The sequence below is a fragment of the Rhinolophus sinicus genome, chromosome 12 (assembly GCF_057876585.1).
Source record: "Rhinolophus sinicus isolate RSI-liver-muscle chromosome 12, RSI-T2T, whole genome shotgun sequence".
NCBI classification, from domain to species: domain Eukaryota; kingdom Metazoa; phylum Chordata; class Mammalia; order Chiroptera; family Rhinolophidae; genus Rhinolophus; species Rhinolophus sinicus.
The window spans coordinates 15,092,609-15,115,793 of NC_142512.1; the positions used below are offsets into that span (position 1 = coordinate 15,092,609).

Genomic DNA, 23,185 nt, shown 5'->3' on the forward strand with positions numbered 1-23,185 from the left:
CCCCAAACACACAGCCTGTTAGTCACAGAGCCAAGAATAGAAACCAAGTTGACTAACTCTTAATCATATACGTCGTTGTATTTCATCATTTTCTGTGTTTGTCTTGGGGACTTTTTCATTTGTGTTACTAGACCAGAAGCACTTTGAGAGCTCCTTTCATGTTAGTGGGGTAGCTTTCTCAGAGTAGAAACTGTCAGTAATCAATAATAATTTATTGAGTGCTGTGTGCTAAGGGAGGTGCTCTTGGGATTATTAGTTTTTATTGAAGTACAATTGACATGCAACATTATTTTAGGTTCAGGTGTACAACACAATGACTTGACATGTATATACCAGGAAACAATCACCACAATAAGTCCAGTTAACATCCGACACCATACGTAGTTGAGAATTTTTATTTTCTTGTGATGAGAACTTTTAAGATTTACTCTCTCAGCAACTTTCAAATATGCAATACAGTGTTATTATCTATAGTCGCCATGCTGTCCATTACATCCCTATGACTTACTTATTTTCTAACTGGAAGTTTGTACCTTTTGACTCCCTTCAGGATTATTATTATTATTTTAAATTAAAGTTTATTGGGGTGACAACTGTTAGTAAAGTTACATAGCTTTCAGGTGTACAATTCTGTAATACAGCATCTATATATCACATTGTGTGTTCGCCACCCAGAGTCAGTTCTCTTTCCATCACCATATATTGGATCCCCTTTACCCTCATCTACCACCCCCCTCCCCGCCTTACCCTCTGGTAACCACTAAACTATAGTCTGTGTCTATGAGTTTTTGTTTCTTCATTTGTCTTGTTCTTTTAGGATTTTTTTTTTTTTTTAAGATTTTATTGGGGAAGGGGAACAGGACTTTATTGGGGAACAGTGTGTACTTCCAGGACTTTTTCCAAGTCAAGTTGTTGTCCTTTCAATCTTAGTTGTGGAGGGCGCAGCTCAGCTCCAGGTCCAGTTGCTGTTGCTAGTTGCAGGGGGCACAGCCCACCATCCCTTACAGGAGTCGAACTGGCAACCTTGTGGTTGAGAGCCCACTGACCCATGTGGGAATCGAACTAGCAGCCTTCAGCGTTAGGAGCACGGAGCTCCAACCGTGTGAGCCACCAGGCTGGCCCCAGGATTATTATTTTTAATAACAGCTTTATTGACATATTATTCACATACTACAAAATTAATCCTTTAAAAGTATATTTACAGACCTGCCATTACCACTATATTATACCAGAACATTTTCATCAGCCCCAAAACGCAGAACCCATTAGCAGTCACTGCCCTTTCCCACCTCCATCCAGCCCCTGGAAACCTCTAATCTACTTTTGTCTTTATGGATTTGCCTGTCATGGGCATTACACATACATGGAGCCATACAATATGGGGCCTTTTTTGACTGGCTTCAATTTGACGTGATGTTTTAAAAATTCGTCCATATTGTAGCATGAATTATTGCTTCATACCTTCTTATTTCCAAATAATATTCCATTGTATGGATATATCACATCCATTCATCAGCTGGTGGACATTTAGGTTTCTAGTTTTGGGCTATTATGAATTATGCCACTATGAACATTTCATGTACAATTTTTTTGTGTGAACATATATTTTCAGTTCTCTTGGGTATCTACCTAGGAGTAGAATTGCTGGGTCATATATGTTACTTTTTGTTTTACATTTTGAGGAACTGCCAAACTGTTTTCCAAAGTGACTTCATCATTTTATTTTCCCACAAGCAATGTGCGAAGGTTCCAGGTTCTCCACATCCTCGCCCTTGCTTGTTATTGTCCGTCCTTTTGGTCCTCGCCATCTTAGTGAGTGTGAAGTGGTATATTGTGGTTTTGGTTTGCATTTCCTTAGTGACTAATGATGTTGAACATCTTTTCATGTGCTTATTGGCCACTGTATATCTTCCTTGGAGAAACATCTTTCAGATTCTTTGCTCATTTTTTAATTGGGTCACTTGTCTTTTTATTGTTAAGCTGTTTTATCATTGGGGTCCTTTTTATATTCCGGATACAGGTCTCTTATCAAATGTAAGTCCCTTATCTGATACATCATTTGCAAATATTTCTCCCATTCTGTGGGTCATCTTTTCACTTTCTGGTTGGTATCCTTTGAAGCACAAATGTTTTTAATTTTGATGAGGTCCAATTTATCTTTTTTTGTTGTTGTTGCTTGTTTTGTTTTTGTTGCTTGTGTAAGAAACCATTGCCTAATCCAAGGTCATGAAGATTTACTCCTATGTTTTCTTTTAAGGCTTTTATGATTTTAGCTCTTAATTTTCAGGTTTGTGATCCATTTTGAGTTATTTTTTACATGGTATGAGGTAATGGTCCAACTTCATTCTTTTGTGTATAGATATCCAGTTGTCCTAGCACCATTTGTTGAAAAAACTATTGAATGGTCTTGGTACTCTTGTCAAAAATTAATTGACCATGGAGGCCGGCCCGGTGGCTCAGGCTGTTAGAGCTCCATGCTCCCATCTCCAAAGGCTGCCGGTTCGATTCCCACATGAGCCAGTGGGCTCTCAACCACAGGTTGCCGGTTCAATTCCTGGAGTCCCGCAAGGGATGGTGGGCTGTGCCCTGTGCAACTAGAAAACGGCACTGGACCTGGAGCTGAACTGCGCCCTCCACAACTAAGACTGAAAGGACAACAACTTGACTTGGAAAAAAGGCGTGGAAGTACACACTGTTCCCCAGTAAAGTCCTGTTCCCCTTCCCCAATAAAACCTTTAAAAAAATTAATTGACCATGAATGTAGGAGTTTATTTTGGATTGTCCATTCAAGTCCAATGATCTGTATGTCTGGCATTACGCCGGTATCACGTTGTCTTGATTACTGTAGCTCTGTGGTAAGTTTTGAAATTGGGAAGTGAGTCCTCTCACTTTGTTCTTTTTCAAGATTGTTTGTCTCTTCTGGATCTCTTGCATTTCTATATGATTTTTAGGATAAGCTTGTCAATTTCTACAAAAAAGCCAGTTGGGATTTTGATAGTTGACTCTGTAGATCTGAGCGATCTTGTCTTCTGATCCATAAACATGGCCTATCTTTCCATTTACTTAGGTCTTCATTTCTTTCAACATTTTCTAGTCTTCAGTGTACACAGCTAGTACTTCTTTGGTTATAATTTATTCTTTTGATGCTTTTTGAAAATGGAATTGTTTTCTTAACTTCATTTTTGTATTATTGATTGTAGTATATGTAAATACCGTTGTATCCTGCAACCTTGTTGAACTTCTGGATTAGTTCTAATAGATTTTTAGTGGATTTCTTAGGATGTTCTACATATAAGATTATGTCATCTGCACACAGAGATAGTTTTACTTCTTCCTTTCCAATCCAGATGCCTTTTATTTCTTTTTCTTGCCTAATTGCCCTCTCTAGAACCTCCAGTATAACATTGAATAGAAGTGTCAAGCGTCAACAACTTTGTCTTGTTCTTAGATTATTTTTGAAAAACATATCCATTTGCTGCTGTTCTTTTTTTTCAATTAAAGTTTATTGGGGTGACAATTATTAGTAATGTCACATAGGTTTCAGGTGTACACTTCTGTAATACATTATATGTCACATTGTGTGTTCACCACCCAGAGTCAGTTCTCTTTCCAAATTTGGTGCTATTCTTGAGAAACTTAGACTCACAGTGGAGATGAAATCATGTGAAATTAGGGTTGAAATTCATGGGTGGGATAGTGTGTGGTGCACTGGAGTAGCTAGGGAAGAAGGACTTCCTGAGGAAAAGGGCAACTTGGGATGTGGCGTGGCTGACAGGAGAGAGGTGATCTTCAGGCGGATGGGCACGTGAACAGTGTAAAAAGGACAGGAAGGGTAGAGGCCCTGGAGCGCTACTGTACTCGTAGGAGAGAGCAGTAGTTGATCACCCAGCGATGCTGGTCTCCTACCACCGCTCAGGCTGCCTGACTTCACACAGGTCCCTTCTGCTCTCCGATAGTCCTACACCTTCCAGTCACCTGTTAGTTACTCCCTAAAGTACAGCATTTCTCAAGATGAGTCCACTGCCCTCTCCATTAGAATCACCCGGGGGATCTGTTAAATACACAAATTCCTTCACCCCAGATCTGTGGTGCTAAATCAGAATTTCTGGAAGTGGATCCTAAGAGTCTGCTTCCCAACCCTTGCGTACCATGGAGTATTTGAGAACCTCTACCCTGAAGCACCTCGTGTGGCGTCTGTTCCCTGCTCATTCAGGCCCCCTACTCCTGCTTAGCAGGTGGTCTTCCCTCTGAAGGAATCATAAAAGTCAAGGTCATTAGGTATCTATGGAGCTCCCTCATCTTCCTTCCTCTTTACCTCAACAGACCAGTATCTCTTCACTTCTCATCTCTTCCTGTGCTCTCTCCTTCCTCTCATTAGTTACCCATAGCCTGGTCCCCATCCCTTCCCACCGCCCAGCCAGCGGCTGACTGGACAAGAATCGTTGCTGAGAACAGTCTGCGCTCTGAGATAGAGTGGAAAAAGGCCTGTAACAGCGTTGTTACAGATTGTGGCCACGTGCAGAGGGCCATCCGGGCCCCCCTGGTGGCTTCCCAGGAGCTGTGCACCTCCCTCTGCTGGCGCCTCTTCTAAATCAAACAGGGTGACCAAGCACACAGGCGCATATTTGAAGGGCCCACATTTGAAGCCAGATCAATGCATAAATCATATTTGAACTGTAATGCATTTCTGGGCATTCTGAATCTTTGGGTATGTGTGTAAGAGAGACTATGCACCGTTGTATTTTATCACTGTGTTAACCAGTGGATGATACAATTTATATACTATGGAATACATCCATGCATACATACATATATCATTAAGAAAATCAATTCATCAGACATCACCAGTCTCCTTTCTTTCTGGCTCCTTCCCTTCCACAAGCATGAGAGATCCTCCCGATTTTGAAAACCTTTTTGTCTGGCCCTGCTTCCTCCTCGAGCCGTCATCTGATTTCCCCCCTTCCTCTCCGCGTCAGCCTTCTCCAGAGAGGGTGCTGCACCCATAGCCTTCACTGCCGCGTCACCGCCTTCTCCGGCCTCCTGCTGTCTGTCTGCAGAGTTCCCGCAGAGGTTCCCAGCGGTTGCCGGTTGCCGGTTGCGGAGGTGCTAAGGCCAGTGCTGTTTTTCTCTGGCCTCTCTGACCGTCTCCTTCTCCGGCATCTGTTCTGCTTTCTAGTGTGTAGCCTGTGCCCGTTCCTCAGAGGCGAGCCCTGACTCTTTTATTCTTCTTTTCACTGCGCACTCTCCCTGGACATCTTGTCTCCTGTCTCATGAATGTCCTCGAAAGCTTTATCTGCAGACCCTTGTTTCTAAGTGCCGGAGAGGCATTTACTCCTATGCGTCCCCTGGTATCTCAGACTCACCAATTGAATACTTCACCAGCCTCCAAAGCCCCGCTCAGCCACCATCTCCTCTGGGGAGCCTGCCTGACGTTTCCAACCTGAATTGAATTCTGGCCCCTGAAACCATGAAAGAGACTTTTCACCCAGTCCAACTCCCTCTTAGTTTGTGAGGAAGATGAGGCCCCAAACGGTGACATACCTACTCAGGGGCACACAGCTAATGCTAAAGTTCTTCCTAGAAAGTCACAATCCGTGCTCTTGCCACTATACCAAGTGGGTTTTTTAATGCCTTGTGTGCTTTCAGTTGCCATTATGGCATCTAATCCTATACTGCCGTGTGTCCACATTGGGGTACTTGGCCTGTCTGTAAAGTTCCAAGGTCCGTGAGGGACTTTCCGTGTTTCTCATATATCTCTGAGCTCCCCATTGTGCCTAATTGAGGAGTCCTCACTCAGTTGGGTGCTCAGTAAATATTTAATGGGTGAATGAAAGAAGAGAAAGTTGCTTTATAGATACTCCCTGATTAGGGCCTGGCCCAGTGCAGGGTAGATGTAGACACTCACTCAGGAAATATTTATTGGTAGGCTAATATTTACTATTAATAATAATAATAGTAATATAAGGCAACTTTACTATCAGGCTGAGGTGTCTGAACCCTCTTCTGTAAGCATTGGGGAATCATGCTGGTTCTGGGCAGAAGCATAAAGTTAGGAAAGCACCGTGTTAGGAACGTTAAATCTAGCAGCAGCAGCAGGAGGAAGAAGAGTGGTGAGTCAGGAGCTCCAGGAGGGAGAAGAGAAGGGATTGGTCTGCGTTGCACCTTCAGGAAGGGAGAGGAAGAGACAAATGGACATTTTGAAGGGAGAAAGGATAGGGTGACTGATGTGGAGAAGGAAGGAGGAAGGGGAGTAGAGGATGGTACAGGGCAGGATTTTGGTGTGGAAAGTGGTGCTGTTCTTGAACAGTGGAGAGGGAACGGCTTCTGGTGGATGTTAGATAACCATAACCTCTGTGTCACATGCACGGTTTCAGCCTAATTCTCAGAATGACCCTTTCAAGTAGGTGTTACCCTTGCTGGTGGGTCAGGAAACAGGCTTGAAACCATTAAATCAATGTCTGAACCCAGTGTGTCTGACCTCATGGTTCTTTCGCCTCTCTGTGCCTCCCAGACGTAGGGAAGGAGACAGATTTGGAGCTAAGATTATAAAATTAAATCTATTTGTGCTGATTTGAGGTTATGGTGGTGTATCATTACGACTCTAACAGGCCCATCATATTTTCTCTCTTAGATTAGGAGCATCTAGAAAATCATGACCATAGGTCCTTTTTCCTGTCTCTGCACATCTCAGAAAGTACTAAGTTAGATGTAAGAAAGGACTTCCCAGGAGTCAGAATTAAGGGGCCCCAAAGTGGATGAGCCCTTCTTTGGGGGAGATTTTTAGGAAATTGTGTTCCTTTCCTCTAAGTGTAGACTTGCAGAGAGACAGGATACCTTCTCCCAGGTTCCTTGCAGCTCTCAGGTTCAGACAGACGTCTCGTTAGCCCCCCACACTGCAGTGACGGTATCTCCCTTTCCTGTGGCTCCTGCGGTGTTTTTTAGACCTGTTCAAGGCTATTTTTTTATTATTATTAACTTCAGCTGGAGCTAAATAATTGAACATAGAACCACGAATTCTTGGTCTGCTCAGCCCCAGGCCCCTTCAGAGCTCATAGGAAGAACCCCTTTTCAACTTCTATCCAGTCTCCCGCTGGAGCAGGTTTGGGGTGTTCTTTGAGGCTGCTGTGTGTGCCAGGCCTGGGCTAGGCGCTGGACACACTGGTGAGCGAGGAGGACTCTGTCCCTTTCTTCCAGGAATTTGCAGACAAGTAAATACACAATTGTGCATGACACATGCTCTGATAGGGGAAGTACATTTTTGATCCTGCAGTTCCCCTGTGTGAGAAAATGGACAGACTGTACAGTGAGGACGCTGTAAAAACGAAAAGCTTCGGGCGGGTGTCGCCCTGGTCTCCAACATACCCAGGTTATTAAGTTCCACGTGCCTGTTGCTGTGAGGGAAGGGTTCTTTTGGTTTGCTTGGGGGATTTTTGGTTTTATCAGAAATCCTATATTGGTTTTCAAAATCAGTGAGAAAGGAGTTTTAGATGGTATACTTTTAGAGTTATTAGCATAGAGGCCCAAGCATTGCCTGGAGAGTTTGTTTCCTAAGTGACATTCTCCCTTTGTTGCCTCCCCTCTCAGTCCTGCAGGTGGCAGGAGGGGGCCTGCTCAGTCTGTGGGAGCCCCAGAGGATGGACAGCACTGGGCCAGCCTGGCTCTCAGCTTGCAGCTCCACCTCCCAGCTTGTCTCTCTCAAAAAAGAGGTCCTGCCAGGAGGGTGTGGGCGGCCCTGTGCTGCTCAGCCAGGCTGCCCGCTCTCGGCCCCTCCAGCGATCAGCCTCTTTGGAGGCTTTGTCTGAGCCCTTCGGGCCCTCTCCTCCTGGCACTGCTCGGCTCAGAAAAGCGGAATTGAAAGTTCTGCCTTCTCTTCTGCCTCTCCCAGTGGCCCTTTCACTGTCACCTGCTCTCCCTCCCACCTTGAGGTCCCTTCTACGCTCCCAAATGCCATAGACACTGGCTCAGGGAAACCCTCCATCTCAGGAGGACTGAGAAGGGGAAAAAGGATAACGGGATGGTGGCTTTCAAATTCCGACTCCCTGCTAGCTCCCTGCTATTTTTTAGCTTTTAAAAAATAAAATAATAATAATTGTAAGTAACTTTTATTGCACCCACGCTCTGTGCCAGGCATTGTCTTAAGCATTTTATGGGCATTGCCTCATTTAAAGTTTACACCACCCCCAGAGGTGGGTACTTAGGCACCCTGTTTTGCAGGGAGGCTACAGACTCAGAGTTTGTCATTGAGTTTGAAATCAGGAGCAGGTCTTTGAAAAGCCATCTGGGCTCTGGCTTCTGTTTTATCTCATCTCCTTCTGACTTTCCCCTCAGAATATGAACTCTGAACCAATCCAGAAAAAGGGGAGCTGGCCATCAGGACTCCCCACTGTGGGCCCCTCATTATGTACTAGTATTCACTCTCCTCTCCTGATTGAATACCTCTTTCCCCCACCTAACTACGGAGCTTTTTCTGAAATCCTGACACCTTATTCTTTCTCTCCTCCTCCCCCTCCTCTCCCCCAGGACCCTGCTGGAATCTTTGAGCTGGTGGAGGTGGTCGGCAATGGAACCTATGGACAGGTTTATAAGGTGAGACTCTAATGTTGCAGGAGCGTCACTGTCTTCCATGGGGCCCTCTCAAGGGGAGTGGAAGAAGTGGGCCCCAGGTCAGGAGATTTGAGGGGCTGTGGGAGATTGCAGAGGCTGGGGGTCCTGGGAAAGGGGAGAGAGAGGAGAGGAGAATAGAAGTAATGAGGGAAGAAAGCAGCAAGAGGTGGGGTGTTATTGCTGGCCTCTGCCTGAATTTAAAGCTAGTCTTGGGTACAGCAGGAACAAGTGTGGAGCTGAATGGGGTGTGAGAAAGGGACTTGCCGAGGCAGTGGGAAGGGTATGGGGACGTATGTGTAAGAGCTCACCTGGGAGTTCCCAGCAGAGCTCAAGCCAAAGGTGCAGGTTGGGCTTCTCCCAAAACCACAGAGAGACCCAGGACTTGGAGTGGGGGGGATCTAATGGGACCTTCTGCAGAGGGGAAGTGGCTTTCTTGAGCTCCCACAGCTGGCCTGCAACGGGGCTGGAGCCAGCACTCAGGCCTTCCGCTTTTGAGGCTGCCTCTTTCCCATAGAAGTGGCATTTCCTCGGCTACTAATTGTAGTGTTTAGCCCGGCCAGCCCAGCCCTCTCACTGGCCTGACCACGGGTCACACTTGAATAGGGGGAGAGAGATGATGGTCCAGGTGGATACTGCCCCAGAGCAGGAGGCCCCCAGAGCACACACCCGCTTCCTTGTCTCCAGACATGATGCTGGGTCTTTTCACAAGACTGTTCTGCATCTCAGGGGCCTGTTTCCTGGGTCACTGAGACCACGTGCCTTACTCTTATCCTTCTTCCATGTAAGCTTTGGGGAAAAGGTGCTCCCTTCCCCCATTTCCCCATCTCTTGCCTAGTTGTTGCCATGGAAACTGTAGCTCTGTGTTCTGCCTCTCTGGGCTTGGGGTCTTGAATGACTGCTGAGGATAAAAATAATCCCTGGGCTGGCAGTACCCACGTTCATCCCCAGGAGGGGCTACCTTCCCTCACCCTGCTCTTCCCTAGGAAGCCTTGGACTTTCCTGCCCAAGCCTGAGATGGCTCCTGCTAGGAATTTCAGGAGGCGGCGGAATGTCGGGGACATACTCTAAAAGGAGACGTTTCTTCCCATTAGCACTGGCCATCGACACATCAGTCGGCCCTTCTGTGTTTCCCTGAGCTCCCTAAAGTCTCAGTTGTCTTTATTCTTTCCTGTCAACAATAATAAAAAGCCTGGAGGTGAGGGAGGGGAGGCAGGGAATCCTGGGAAAGGTCTCCTGTCCAGAGGGAGCTGGTCAAGAAAGCAGCTTGTCTTGCATAGAAGATGCAGACAGAGGCAAGGTCCTCCCTCCTCAGCCTCCTTCCCCAGCTCCATCTGAGGATGGAAAAGGGATCTTTCACTCCCTGCTCTAACTTTCAAACTGTAGGAAGTCCAAGCCAGAGAGGCTGGACTAGAACATAAGTGTCTCTCACTCGTCTGTCTCTTGAATGTTTTAGGGGAGGAGACCCTTCATCTTTCTCAAGCACAGTGCTTGGAAATCCAGGCTCGGTAGTTTTTCTATAGCCCACTGCCTCCTTCTATGACCAACCCATAAATTGAAGTGTCTAACCACGATGAGGGTACTTTTTAAGACAGAAAACAGGCAGAAGGTGTGGCCTCTCCCAGAATCAAGCCCTGCCTAGCACGGACCCAGATCCCTCCATGCCCATCTCTCTGTCCGCAGGGTCGGCATGTCAAGACTGGGCAGCTGGCTGCCATCAAGGTCATGGATGTCACGGAGGTAGGGAATGTCGTGGGGCGGAGGGAGGGTCAGAACACAGAGAAGAGGGCTCACGTCCTCGCATTCACCTAGGATGAAGAGGAAGAGATTAAACAGGAGATCAACATGTTGAAAAAATACTCTCACCACCGCAATATTGCCACCTACTATGGAGCCTTCATCAAGAAGAGCCCCCCTGGAAATGACGACCAGCTCTGGGTAAGTGCCTGCTGGCCTGCCCCCCTGCGCCTCCTTGCCCTTCCCTGTTTCCAGGCTGCTTGTTAGGAACTCAGCATCAGTGCTTAGAGTCTCCTCTCGCCTGCCCTCCTTCAGTCTACACAGCCTCTCCTGTGTCTGGATTGAGGAACCTCCAGACCCACACAGACCACCCCCACACTTCACAGCCGCTTGTTCCTCTGGGCGTTTTGATGGCAGGGATTCTGGGGTTTGCCCCCACCTTTGCCCTGACCAGTATCTTACCCCGTGTCCAGCAGGCACTTCGCAAGTAGGGAGCAATGTAATACTAGCAAGGGCTGGGAGACCACAGGGAGGTTGGTCCAGCAGTTCTCCTGCCTTGGCACAGCTCCTGGGAAAGCACCAGACCAAAACATCTGTGGGAGACAGTGGGGCCTGGACCCCTTTTGGCAGTGCACAGCCCTTCTGGATGATTGTTCTAACCAGAGCTTGCTGTAGCTCTTTTGGCCTCCCCCACATTCCCTCCTGACCCAGAGCATTCCTAGGTCATTACCTTCCTACCTGGGCACCGGTGCCAGCTGATTCCTCACCCTACCCTTCTCTGGTGCTCAGCCAGTCCCACGGACAGCAGCAGGGAACATGGCAGTGGCGATGGCTTGGGGTGGGGGTAGGGGTTGGAGCTCATGCCAGGTCTCCCCTCCCAGCAGTTGCCAGATGGGTACTTATTGAGCACCTTGTGTGTACCCTGCACAGATAAGCATAAGTGATGGTCTCTGCCTCCTAGGCACTTAGTCTTTTTGAACTATCTCTTACACAAGTAAAGGTGACTAACATGTCATGTAGGTTTACCTACCAACTGTGTAGTGAGAGATCCTTGAGGACCGGAAGCCAGGCACTAGTGACCAGGCGCCCCTTCCTGGACCTGTTGGGCTTTGTCCTCCCACTGTGGTCTGCTGTCCATAGGAAAGCCCAGATGTAGGCTTTTTGCATATGCAAATTACTTTTGTTGCATATGCAAATGTCCATGTCCTCTAACCATTTTCTGTGTTGGGTGTGGCTTTCAGAAAACGTACAGTGAAAACATTTGGACAGGCATGCTGATTCCCAGGGGGACTTCCCATTTAGCACCTGCCTCTGGGTCTCTGGTTCTTCTCTAGAGGTGCCACAGGGAGCTCTCATCTCCCTGCCTTGGCGCTGTCACTGTTTGCAGGGTTTCTCCAGGTGCTACCAGCTTCCCTCCTGCAGCTCCCCGGTGGACCCCATGCACTGTTTTGTCTCTAGCAGACCTAGAGCGTTGCTGATTCTAGCCCCTTTCTTGTCTCTGTCAGAGGGGGAAAACCTTTTCTGTAAAGGGGCAGATAGTAAATATTTGGGGCTTTGTGGGTCATACTGTCTGTCACAACGACTCAGCTCAGCCATTGTACCATGAAAGTAGTCGTAGACAATACAGAAGTGAATGGGCATCACTGTACCCCCCAAAAACCTTTATTTAGAACACTAAAATTTGAATTTCATGTGGTTCTTTTCTTTTTCCCCCCAGCCATTTAAAAATTTAAAAACCACGCTTAGCTCACTGACCATAGTTTGCCAACCCTGCTCCAAAGCAGTAGTTCTTAATCATTTTGGGGGTTTGGGTCCCAGTGAGGATCTGATGAGAACGTTGGATCCTTCCCCAAGGAAAATGCACATCACAGTCTGCAATTTCTGGGATTCCTTGGGCTCCTACTCTGGACCCAGACCATCTCCCCAGACCCACCTTCCCTGTCTTTTCCGACTGTATTTCCTTCCCCTTTTTCTCTTAATCTCAGGAAATTCTGTGGCCTTTGTGACGGGGTCACGTGGCCCCTGCCCTCCAGCTCGTACCAATTTGGGCCCCAAGGCCTCTGGTTCTCCTCCAGGGGAGGGAAGGGGAAGGAGGCCTTGCCTGACTGACGCTTTTCCTTCTGGTGCTCCCTGGGACCATAGCTGGTGATGGAGTTCTGCGGTGCTGGTTCTGTGACAGACCTGGTAAAGAACACAAAAGGGAACACCCTGAAGGAGGACTGCATCGCCTACATCTGCAGGGAGATTCTCCGGGTGAGCAGCAGGCCCCCCCTCGCCTCCTGGGCCACCCCTGCTGGAGCGTCTCCCTGGGCATGGACCCTCCCTGCACTGATGGGGGTGGGGTGGAGACAGGGTCCCGACCTTGGGGAATCTCAAACTGTTGGAGACAAGCACCTCTGTTTCCAAGCTCCGCCACTCCTCCACTTGCAACCCTCAGCTGCTGGGCCTTCCTGGGAGCCAGCACCCTGAGGAAGCCCCCCCGGGAAAGGTCAGCCTGTACATGGGCCCGTGATGGAGAGGAGCAGCTCCTGCAGCCCAGCCCCGTCAAGACTGATGACCTCCCCTCCCCTCATCCCCATCCAAGTCCTGCTTTCCCACCACCTCCAACACCAAAGCTAATTTTCCCCCTCCTCCGCCCCAGGGTCTGGCCCATCTCCACGCCCACAAGGTGATCCACCGAGACATCAAGGGGCAGAACGTGCTGCTGACGGAGAATGCCGAGGTCAAGCTAGGTGCGCTGATTCCTTTTAGGCAGACGGGGCCCTCTCACCCCCAGGACAGAATGAGAGGCCCCTTGTCCCCTCTGGTGGCTTAATTCCCACTCCCTGTAGGCTGGGAGGCAAGCTTGCTTCTCCCTTTCCCATTTCCTCCTCTGGGATGCCCTGCCTCCTGCTGAAAATCACTCAAGAAATTTTTCCCCTGCTGTTTGTTATGTCCCAGGTGCTGTGCAGGTCCCTCTGGGTAGATGAGATTTTTTGACCTGGGATGTTGTCCTTTGGTCCTTTCACCTTGGTTTTCCCCCAAGATATAGGAAGACTAGGTCAGGTTCTTCAGGATGTTGATGGGATGGAAGAGGTGCCGGGGAGTGTCTGGTCTGGGTAAGGCAAGGACCCCAGCTGCCTGCGACGCGCTCATGCTGGGTCTGAGATGAGGGGAGCAGACGTGATGCTCTGTTATGACCCCCTCCCTCCATGTCTTCCCAGTGGATTTTGGGGTGAGTGCTCAGCTGGACCGCACAGTGGGCAGGCGGAACACTTTCATTGGGACCCCCTACTGGATGGCCCCGGAGGTCATCGCCTGTGATGAGAACCCTGATGCCACCTATGATTACAGGGTATGGACCAGAAAGTATGGAGCATGGAGGCAGTCAAGGGCAAGAAGTGAGATGAGGGTGATGGGTACATTGAAAATATTGGGGGCTTGAGCAGTTTGGACAAAACGAAGGTCTAATGACGTGTTAGCTTAGACGTGAGGGGTTGGGGACCATTTTGTGGCAAGGAAAGTATGAATGGGGATATTGGGTGAGTTGGGGGACAGTGCAGGGTTAGAAGAGAGGGGCCTCAGGAAGGGCTGTGGAAGTGAACCAGGAAGTGGTCCTGAAGAGACCCGGGATGGTAAGTGAAGAGAGTTGTCGGGAACATTCATTCACCTGTCCCTTCCTCTCTCTCCTCCATAGAGTGACATTTGGTCTCTAGGAATCACAGCCATTGAGATGGCAGAGGGAGCCCCCCGTAAGTACAGTGTGTGAGAGAGAAGGGAGGGCCCAGAAAGTGGCTATTGGGAGGAGGGGGGCTCGGGAGGTCGTGGTGAGAAGGGCTTTGAGGCTCTCAGCAGGCAAAGGGCCTGATGGTGTCTCTTCCATGTCCCAGCTCTGTGCGACATGCACCCCATGCGAGCCCTCTTCCTCATCCCTCGGAACCCGCCACCCCGGCTCAAGTCCAAGAAATGGTAGGTCTTTTGGGTTTGGTGTCTAGGAAGGTCTCTGGACAAGGCCACCCCTGTCTTAACCCTCTGTGTTCAGGCTTGGATCTGCCTGATCATAGAAGAGGTTTTGGGAGGGGGTGGCACTGCACTGGGGGCGCTTGTTAGGATGTGAAGACAGGAGGGAAATAAAGTTGTATTTTGAAGGAATCTTCTCCCCTCTTCCTACTCTGACCCCCCCTTCCAAGGGGGCCCTCCCAGCTGAGCCACTGTCATTTCCAGGTCTAAGAAGTTCATCGACTTCATTGACACGTGTCTCATCAAGACTTACCTGAGCCGCCCACCAACGGAGCAGCTGCTGAAGTTTCCCTTCATCCGCGACCAGCCCACAGAGCGGCAGGTCCGCATTCAGCTCAAGGACCACATCGACCGATCCCGGAAGAAGCGAGGCGAGAAAGGTCAGTGTGAGGAGGAAGGGGGCTGGTCTCAAGACACATTGCAGCCCCTGCTCCTCTTCAGCAGCCCGTGCTCTTCCTGGCTCCTCTTCAGGCTCCCCACCCAGGCCTCAGCTCTCCCTGGCCAAAGGGATCTCCTTTTCCGAAATTCCGGTCCCAGAAGGGTTTTTCTCTCACCTCCATCCAAGTCAGCCTTCCAAACGAGTGTGGCCCTTTTACATCCTTACGAACGCTTCCTGTTGAGTGCATGCATATGTCAGTGTATGCACACATTCCACCACATCGCAGCTGCTGTGGGCTCTAATCCACATCTCTGTCCAGGCCCAACCTGGGACCCACTGTCACCCCATTGCTCCAAGGAAGTGGGCGGGGACCCAGGTGCACGCTCATCCACACAGACCTTATCGGTTGTCCCCATCTAAGGTTTCCCTAGCCCAGGGTGGGGTCTGGGGCGCTGGGTGAAGAAACAGCAGTGCTCTCCCCCCTGCAGAGGAGACAGAATATGAGTACAGCGGCAGCGAAGAGGAAGATGACAGCCATGGAGAAGAAGGAGAGCCGAGGTGGGCTTGGCAGGTGGAGGTTGGGGGCACATCAGGGGTCCTTGGCTTGGGGACTCTCAGTCTGAGGGTGGTGGGCACAGAGTTAGAGACCCTAAAACAGTCTGAACATTGAGAAAAAATGGACCAGATGAATGAGCAAGAGGTGGGGAGAAGGTGATTCAGGGCCGCAGGCTGAGATGTTACAGGAGGACAGGGCTCAAAACTGGGCAGGGGGTCGGGCAGTCCTCCTGGCCACCTGGGAGTTACCTGAGGTAGACCGTCTGGTCCAGGTAAAGCGCCCACTCAGGTGACTCCCCAGGCAGGCTCCCCAGGCATGGGAGAGGGAAGTGGCTCGGTTCTGAAACCAGCCTCCTGTTGCGCTTCGCCACCCCACCCAGCTCCATCATGAACGTGCCTGGCGAGTCCACACTACGCCGGGAATTTCTGCGGCTCCAGCAGGAGAATAAGAGCAACTCAGAGGCTTTAAAGCAGCAGCAGCAGCTGCAGCAGCAGCAGCAGCGCGACCCTGAGGCCCACATCAAACACCTCCTGCACCAGCGGCAGCGCCGCATTGAGGAGCAGAAGGAAGAGCGGCGGCGCGTGGAAGAGGTGGGGGAGGGGCTGCCATGGGCGGGGCCTCGGGCAGCCTGTGTTGGGGGCGCGGAGCCGGCAGGGCCTTCTGATCTCTTTCATTCACACGTGGGGGAAGGCTCTGTCCTGTTAGAAGCCGGGCCCCCAGCCACGCTGTGCCCCCACCAGCTCTGTGGATTCTTGGCATGATTGTGCCGTCAGCATCCCTTCAGAACAGAGCTACTTCTGAAAAGCCATACCGGTTCCCCACGGACAAGACCGTCCCTGTCCTTGTTTCTACATATAAACCTCCACTCCGGGTTTGTCAGCCCCACTGACCTTAAATCTCCAGGAGCGAGGGGTCTGTACAAATACTTCAGGCCTCTGGGCATCTGACTGTCAAGCAGCCATCTGGTCTGAACATGAAAAAGCTCCTTCTAAAGACCCTCCTTTAATTTTAGTTGTTTTGGCTTAGATTTGCTGGAAAGTACTGTCTTGTCAGTTGGGCTAGTTGGAGGTGGGTGGGAGAAACTCAGTTTAATAGAGAATCTTAGTTTTTAAATAGCTGCACTTTTTTAACACAATTTAAAAAATACACATATCTGTATGCATATGTATTTAAATGTATTTATTTTGCAGGGGAGCATGGTGGGAAAGGAAAGGTTTGGTTTAAAAAATGATTTAAATGAGATTTTTGTTGAAACAATTACGTGATTTCAAAGTTCATGGAGAGCTGGACCCAACAAAAAAATGATCTGAGTAATGGAAGCATCTGTTCTATCCACATACTGCTTCCCAAAGCAGGCCCCTATTTTTGTTGGACAAACTCTAATTTGCAAGAAAGCTTCCCACAAGAGAACCTAGTGCAGATTTCTTTTAGTAAATGTTGTTTTCAGGTAGTTAGTTGAGTAACAGAAAATCATGTCTACCAGGGTGTTTCCTGGAGCCAGATCCATGTAGAAATAAGCAACAGAGAAATTCCCCCAACTGTAATGGCCCTTTAGGGGCTTGGGCTTTTTTCTTTTTCTGTATCTTTTCCTTTTTCTTTCTTTTTTTCCCCTTTCCCTTTCTGTTTTTCTGAATATGAAAGAAGATACTTTTGAAGACTGACCCTCCTTTTGCTTTTGTTTCGGCTTAGATTTGCTGGAAAGTAGTCTTGTCAGTTGACTAATTGAAGGTGGGTGGGAGGAATTCATTTTAATAGAGATCTCTTTCTTTTTCTTTGGGCAGACCCTTGGTCTGAAAGATTGTGAAAGTGCAACGTGAGCTATTGATGTTTGCCAAGGAACTGGTGAAATCCCTCTTCTCTAGGTTGCTCTTCTGTGCATGAATCCCTGCTGCCCTCTTGTGGCCAAAGGCTATCGTTGCAGCACACTATTTAGACTTACAGGCAGAGGTTGATTTGAGAGGCCAGAAATGTGTCGTGTAGGGTTTGTTGTTACTGCCTCTTTGGTTCGTCGGTTGGTTGGTTTGGTGGCGGAGTGGATAGGAGAAGATATTATCCAATTCGGTCCACTCCAGTGGCAGTAGTCAGCCTCTCAGCCTCTCTGGTCCCAAGCCCACAGCTACTTTAGACGAGCACTTTTTCCCAAGCCCGGACACTCCTGTGGAGGGGTAGGTAGGTTTGTCAGAACAAGCCGAAGCCATTCTCTTGCCGTCATTCCTTAAGACCACACCTTTCTTCACCCACAGCAACAGCGGCGGGAACGGGAGCAGCGGAAGCTGCAGGAGAAGGAGCAGCGGCGGCTGGAGGACATGCAAGTTCTGCGGAGGGAGGAGGAGAGGCGGCAGGCGGAGCGCGAGCAGGTACAGCGCCCCCAGCGCACGCCGCACTCACCCTTTCCGCCCCCGCCTCCCTGCCCGCTCCTGCTGCCTGGCCCCCTGCTCCCCAATACCCTTTCCCCCTTCTTTCCCTACCCCTAGATTCCCCCTATCTTTTCCAGCTTCACTCTTTCTCTCTGTTTTCTCCCACCCTTCAACCCCAACCCTGGCTCCCTGCCCTCCTGTCTCTGTGCCTTCATTCCCCATCTCTTTACCCACTCCTGCCTCCTTGCCCCTGCACCTTCCCTCATGGGTCCTCCACCCTCGCTTCCTCTTCATTCCCTGCCCTCTATGGGGCTCATCCCATCCCTGTCCTCTCTACTGCTCTCCCCTGCTCGCCTCCTCATCCTCACCCCATTGATCCCTTCTTCCTCCAACTCCTTTGCCGCCGCTGCCCCTCCTCCGCCTCTCTTTCCCTGCCCTTTGCCCCCCACCCGCCCCCCGCCCCCCAGGAATATATTCGTCACAGGCTAGAGGAGGAGCAGCGACAGCTCGAGATCCTTCAGCAACAGCTGCTCCAGGAACAGGCCCTACTGCTGGTAACGGGGTCCCCCAGCTTTCTCTGGGAAGATTCGTACTCAGAGCTTCTCTGCCGGAATGGGATGGGAACACTTCAAGGGAAGGGACTCTCCTAAGCGTCAAGGGAAGACATCTCTTCTCTAGGCAGTTGGAGAAAAGAAAGGGCATGCCGACTCTTAACTTCCAGGGCCACCCCCTGCTGAGCCCTCTCTCCCTACCCTTGGGCCCAGGAATACAAGCGGAAACAGCTGGAGGAGCAGCGGCAGTCAGAGCGTCTGCAGAGGCAGCTGCAGCAGGAGCACGCCTACCTCAAGTCCTTGCAGCAGCAGCAGCAGCAACAGCAGCTTCAGAAACAGCAGCAGCAGCAGCAGCAGCAGCAAATCCTGCCTGGGGACAGGAAGCCCCTGTACCATTATGGTCGGGGCATGAATCCTGCTGACAAACCAGCCTGGGCCCGAGAGGTACTCACTGCCTCCTTTGCCGCCTAAGACACCATCCTCCCAGTTCCACTGCCTGAGGCCTGGGAGCTGCAAGAAGCAGTCCTGAGAAGGGGAGAGGGGCACGCAGCACAGGCCTGAGGGCTGGTGCGGTGGGGCAGGTGGGGACCTAAATTTGAGAACAGGGAAGCAAAAGCTGGCCTGCTTGGCATCCTGTCGTATCACAGGTAGAAGAGAGAACGAGGATGAACAAGCAGCAGAACTCTCCCTTGGCCAAGACCAAGCCAAGCAGCACAGGGCCTGAGCCCCCCATCCCCCAGGCCTCCCCTGGACCCCCAGGACCACTTTCCCAAACTCCTCCTATGCAGAGGCCGGTGGAGCCCCAGGAGGGACCACACAAGGTGAGTCTCTCCCCATTCCTGTCGTAACACACAGAAGTAGAGAGCTTTAGCGCAGATACACACGTGCGCACGCACACAGTCGTACATACACACTCTTAGCCAGGGGTCATAAACCTCAGGATACATGTGCAGAGATGTCACCTGTTTGCTGCTGTATGTCTGTTCCTATGTCTTACCTGTTCTTGGACTCTAGGAGCCCCTTTCATTCGATGGATAATTGGAAACCAGAGGCTTTACTTACCCCTTCCTCCCAGCCCAGGCCCCAGCTCACTGGTGGGGATGTGCACAGAGCGGGCAGCCCACCCTCCCTGGTCTCTCCCGCAGAGCCTGGTGGCACACCGGGTCCCACTGAAGCCATATGCAGCGCCTGTACCCCGATCCCAGTCCCTGCAGGACCAGCCCACCCGAAACCTGGCTGCCTTCCCAGCTTCCCATGACCCCGACCCTGCCGTCCCCACACCCACTGCCACGCCCAGTGCCCGAGGAGCTGTCATCCGCCAGAATTCAGACCCCACCTCCGAAGGGCCTGGCCCCAGCCCGAACCCCCCAGCCTGGGTCCGGCCAGATAATGAGGCCCCACCCAAGGTAAGGATAGCCCTGTGGACCCGGAAAGAGCAGAGAAATACAGTTGATCCTTGAACAATGTGGGGGTTAGGGGCACTCATCCCCTGCACAGTCAAAAATCTGTGTATAACTTTCGACTCCTCAAAAACTTAATTACTAATAGCTTACTGTTGACTGGAAGCCTTACCGATAACATAGACAGTCAACTAACACATATTTTATGTTACACGTATTTTACATACTGTATCTTTACAGTAAAGTAAGCTAGAGAAAAGGAAATGTTATTAAGAAAATCATGAGGAAGAGAAAATACATTTATAGTACTGTACGTGTTTCTTGAAAAAACTCCGCGTATAAATGGAGCAGTTCAAACCTGAGTTGTTCGAGGGTTAACTGTGGTAAGAGAGGAATTGGAGCAGCAAGGTGGACATGGGTTCAGGGTTGGAAGGAAAGAGAAGGGAAGGCCATGGCCCCTGTCCCGCAGGGGTTGCCCTAACGTCTTGTGACTCCTGAGTGTCACGGTGATACCTGTGGTGAGTGTGGGGGTGGAAGAATGCCCAGGGTTTTGGACTTTCTGGGTTAGAATCCCAGCACTACCATTTCCCAGATTCATAACCCTGGACAGATGGCTTAGCTTCCCGGACCTCAGTTTACTTCTCCGTAAAAACCTGGGGAGTCCCTTTCAGAGCCTTGGAGTGGATAAAATGTTTGTGGAGGGCCCAGCAGTGCCCGCCAACCATACAGACTCCTCTTTCTTCTCCTCTCAGGTGCCTCAGAGGACCTCATCTATTGCCACTGCCCTTAACACCAGTGGGGCCGGAGGGTCCCGGCCAGCTCAGGCTGTCCGTGCCAGGTAACACCTGGGTGGAGTTGGGCAGCAGCCTAGGGAGCAGGGCCGGGGGCAGAGGGGATTTTGCCAGGTTACCCACTTAGGGGTGGGCAAGCCCCAACCCAGTCAGCTTAGCCCCCTCCCTGCCCCTGCCCCCGGCACCCCTGTGCTCCCTCCACAGACCTCGCAGCAACTCCGCCTGGCAAATCTATCTGCAAAGGCGGGCAGAGCGGGGGACCCCCAAGCCTCCAGGGCCCCCTGCTCAGCCCCCTGGCCCGCCCAACGCCTGTAGGTAATGGAGTTGTCCCCCCACTCACTCCCACCCTCACTTCTGCCACCTGCCTCCCCTGGTGATGGCTCTTTGGGTGCAGCTCAGCCCCCCAGGGAGGGGAGAACCTTGTCTTCCTGACCTTGCCTCTGCGTTCCCACAGCAACCCTGACCTCAGGAGGAGCGACCCTGGCTGGGAGCACTCAGACAGCGTCCTCCCCGTCTCTCACGGGCACCTCCCCCAGGCCGGCTCACTGGAGCGGAACCGTGTGGGAGGTAAGTGAGCTGGGCCTGGCGGCCTGCTCTGTCAGGGTGGGCCCTGCCCTGGGCAGCTTGGGACTGAGACAGCCTTGGAGGTGGGTGGGGACTGGGCTGGGCGTGGAACATGTCACCGAGCTCGGGGGTTCAGGCCCGAGAGGGTCAGCCCAGGATGGCTTGAGGCCATCCCTTGTCCAGGTGTCAGTGACCTCCCTTCTCCCATCCTGCCACATCCAGCCTCCTCCAAACTGGACAGCTCCCCAGTGCTCTCCCCTGGGAACAAAGCCAAGCCTGATGACCACCGCTCACGGCCAGGCCGGCCCGCAGTAAGTCTTCGGGTGGCAGCTGTAGCCCTGCCTTCTCCTGGTCTGGGGCTTTGGGGGGCTGGCTGGGGAGCCTGTTGAGCCTGGGTGCCAGGGGTGGGGCCTTCGTTAATCTGTGTGAGAGGGGCTGTGGGGTAACAAGATGCACTTCTCAGTTACTAACCTTTCTTAACCTCTCTCCTGCCGTCTCCTGGCTGCCCTTCTTCCCCTGTGGCCCCTCCCAGAGCTATAAGCGAGCCATTGGTGAGGTTAGTGAGAAGGGGCCTGCTTGCCAGAGCCCCTCTGTTACCCTGCCTCTTCTCCTCTGGCATCCTTTGTTCTACCGCCCTCTCCCCTCCCTTGCTCATGCAGCTCCTCCCCTGCAGGATTTTGTGTTGCTGAAAGAGCGGACCCTGGATGAGGCCCCCCGGCCCCCCAAGAAGGCCATGGACTACTCATCGTCCAGTGAGGAGGTGGAAAGCAGTGAGGATGATGAGGAGGAAAGCAATGGTGAACCATCAGAGGGGAGCAGAGATACCCCTGGGACCCGGTATGGGGGCACGCTGGGGCACTCCCACGTTGGAGGTACCCAAAGAGAAGGGTTGCAGGTGTGGGGGGGGCTCTCAGGGAAAGTGGTTCCCCTTTTCCCGAGTGGGGGACCCTGGCTGTCAGTGCTGCTCAGTTCTTCCCTTCCTTCTCTAAAGAATGGGGTACAAGGACTAGTGTCCCCGTCTCTCTCCCACAGCCCTGTCAGTGAGGGTTGGGCCTGTTGGGTTCCTCTGTTCAGCCAGCCTTCCCCTAGTGCTGGGCATGGAACACCCAGCAGTGGGGAAAAGGCTGCTCAGTGAGTGCTGAGTGCATTGTGTTTTGCATAGAGACGGAAACCGCCAGGGCTAGGCATCCTGCTCTCACCCGCTCCAGTGGCACTTCGGTGGCAGGCAGGGCCTGGAGGGCTCATGACCTTCCTCTCTCCCATAGCAGCGATGGGGACACAGACAGTGTCAGCACCATGGTGGTCCATGATGTGGAAGAGATAGCCGGGACCCAGACCCCCTACGGGGGTGGCACCATGGTGGTCCAGCGTGTGAGTAGACACCTCATTCTTCTCAGCGCCTACTCTGTACCCTCTTTGGCCCCAGCACTGGCCCTTCCCTCTGTTGCTTTAGACTCCTGAGGAGGAACGATGCGTGCTGCATTCTGACAGCAATGGTTATACGAACCTGCCAGATGTGGTCCAGCCCAGCCACTCGCCAACTGAGAGCAGCAAAGGTCAAAGCCCCCCCTCAAAGGATGGAGGCAGCGATGTAAGTGGGTGCAGGCAGCTCCACAGGGCCAGGGGAGAGTCCAGGGGTGCTTGGGGGCACTCCGGTGGCTGGGCGGAGCACCTGGGAGCTAGCTGGCCAGGGATCTTGGGGGACTGGGGACCTGGGAACAATAGCAGGGGGAGAGCCACAGGATGAGGTTCGTGCTTGCCTGACTACTGCCCCTCCCTCCACAGTACCAGTCTCGTGGGCTGGTAAAGGCTCCTGGCAAGAGCTCATTTACGATGTTTGTCGACTTAGGGATCTACCAGCCTGGAGGCAGTGGGGACACCATCCCCATCACAGGTGAGGATGGGAGAACAGGTCTGCCCTGAGTCCTTGAGAGAGGCACAGGTGAGCCTCTGATGACATGGCTTCACGAAGCAGTCACAGCTTCCTTTTGACCTGAGCACCTGCCCGGGCACAGAGGCAATAAGGGCTTCTGAGGCTGCTTTGACCCAGTGCTCAGAGCAGCCCAGGGCCCTGCATGACAGAACAAGGCCTTTGCCAGGCCTTGTAGCTGTTTCAACTCCTCTGTGCACCTCCTCCATTCTCCAGTCTTTCCGTTTCCTTCTGAGTATTCGGAGGAGCCAAGACCAAGTGGAAGGGTGGGTTGAGCAGAGACACGGTAAGGGAGCAGCAGCCCACCTCCCTTCCCTCTC

General features: G+C 51.5%; 1 protein-coding gene across 17 annotated transcripts in view; it reads left to right on the forward strand.

Moving 5' to 3' along the window:
* Window positions 1-23,185, forward strand: part of MINK1 (misshapen like kinase 1) — a 50,738-nt gene that overhangs the window by 24,546 nt on the left and 3,007 nt on the right. Inside the window, exons 2-26 of one of the 17 annotated variants that reach the window (XM_019715107.3) lie at window positions 8,521-8,586; window positions 10,285-10,341; window positions 10,414-10,539; window positions 12,481-12,591; window positions 12,980-13,070; window positions 13,542-13,672; window positions 14,015-14,069; window positions 14,208-14,286; window positions 14,542-14,717; window positions 15,205-15,274; window positions 15,652-15,862; window positions 17,516-17,629; window positions 18,097-18,183; window positions 18,394-18,624; window positions 18,828-19,001; window positions 19,326-19,586; window positions 20,333-20,418; window positions 20,576-20,686; window positions 20,826-20,938; window positions 21,158-21,246; window positions 21,468-21,491; window positions 21,609-21,772; window positions 22,201-22,306; window positions 22,389-22,526; window positions 22,721-22,829. In XM_019715107.3, coding sequence (XP_019570666.2) covers window positions 8,521-8,586; window positions 10,285-10,341; window positions 10,414-10,539; window positions 12,481-12,591; window positions 12,980-13,070; window positions 13,542-13,672; window positions 14,015-14,069; window positions 14,208-14,286; window positions 14,542-14,717; window positions 15,205-15,274; window positions 15,652-15,862; window positions 17,516-17,629; window positions 18,097-18,183; window positions 18,394-18,624; window positions 18,828-19,001; window positions 19,326-19,586; window positions 20,333-20,418; window positions 20,576-20,686; window positions 20,826-20,938; window positions 21,158-21,246; window positions 21,468-21,491; window positions 21,609-21,772; window positions 22,201-22,306; window positions 22,389-22,526; window positions 22,721-22,829 — 2,980 coding nt within the window. The remainder of the gene's footprint in view (window positions 1-8,520; window positions 8,587-10,284; window positions 10,342-10,413; window positions 10,540-12,480; window positions 12,592-12,979; window positions 13,071-13,541; window positions 13,673-14,014; window positions 14,070-14,207; window positions 14,287-14,541; window positions 14,718-15,204; window positions 15,275-15,651; window positions 15,863-17,515; window positions 17,630-18,096; window positions 18,184-18,393; window positions 18,625-18,827; window positions 19,002-19,325; window positions 19,587-20,332; window positions 20,419-20,575; window positions 20,687-20,825; window positions 20,939-21,157; window positions 21,247-21,467; window positions 21,492-21,608; window positions 21,773-22,200; window positions 22,307-22,388; window positions 22,527-22,720; window positions 22,830-23,185) is intronic. The other 16 variants (XM_019715108.3, XM_074320917.2, XM_074320919.2 and 13 more) reach the window with 16 other exon arrangements.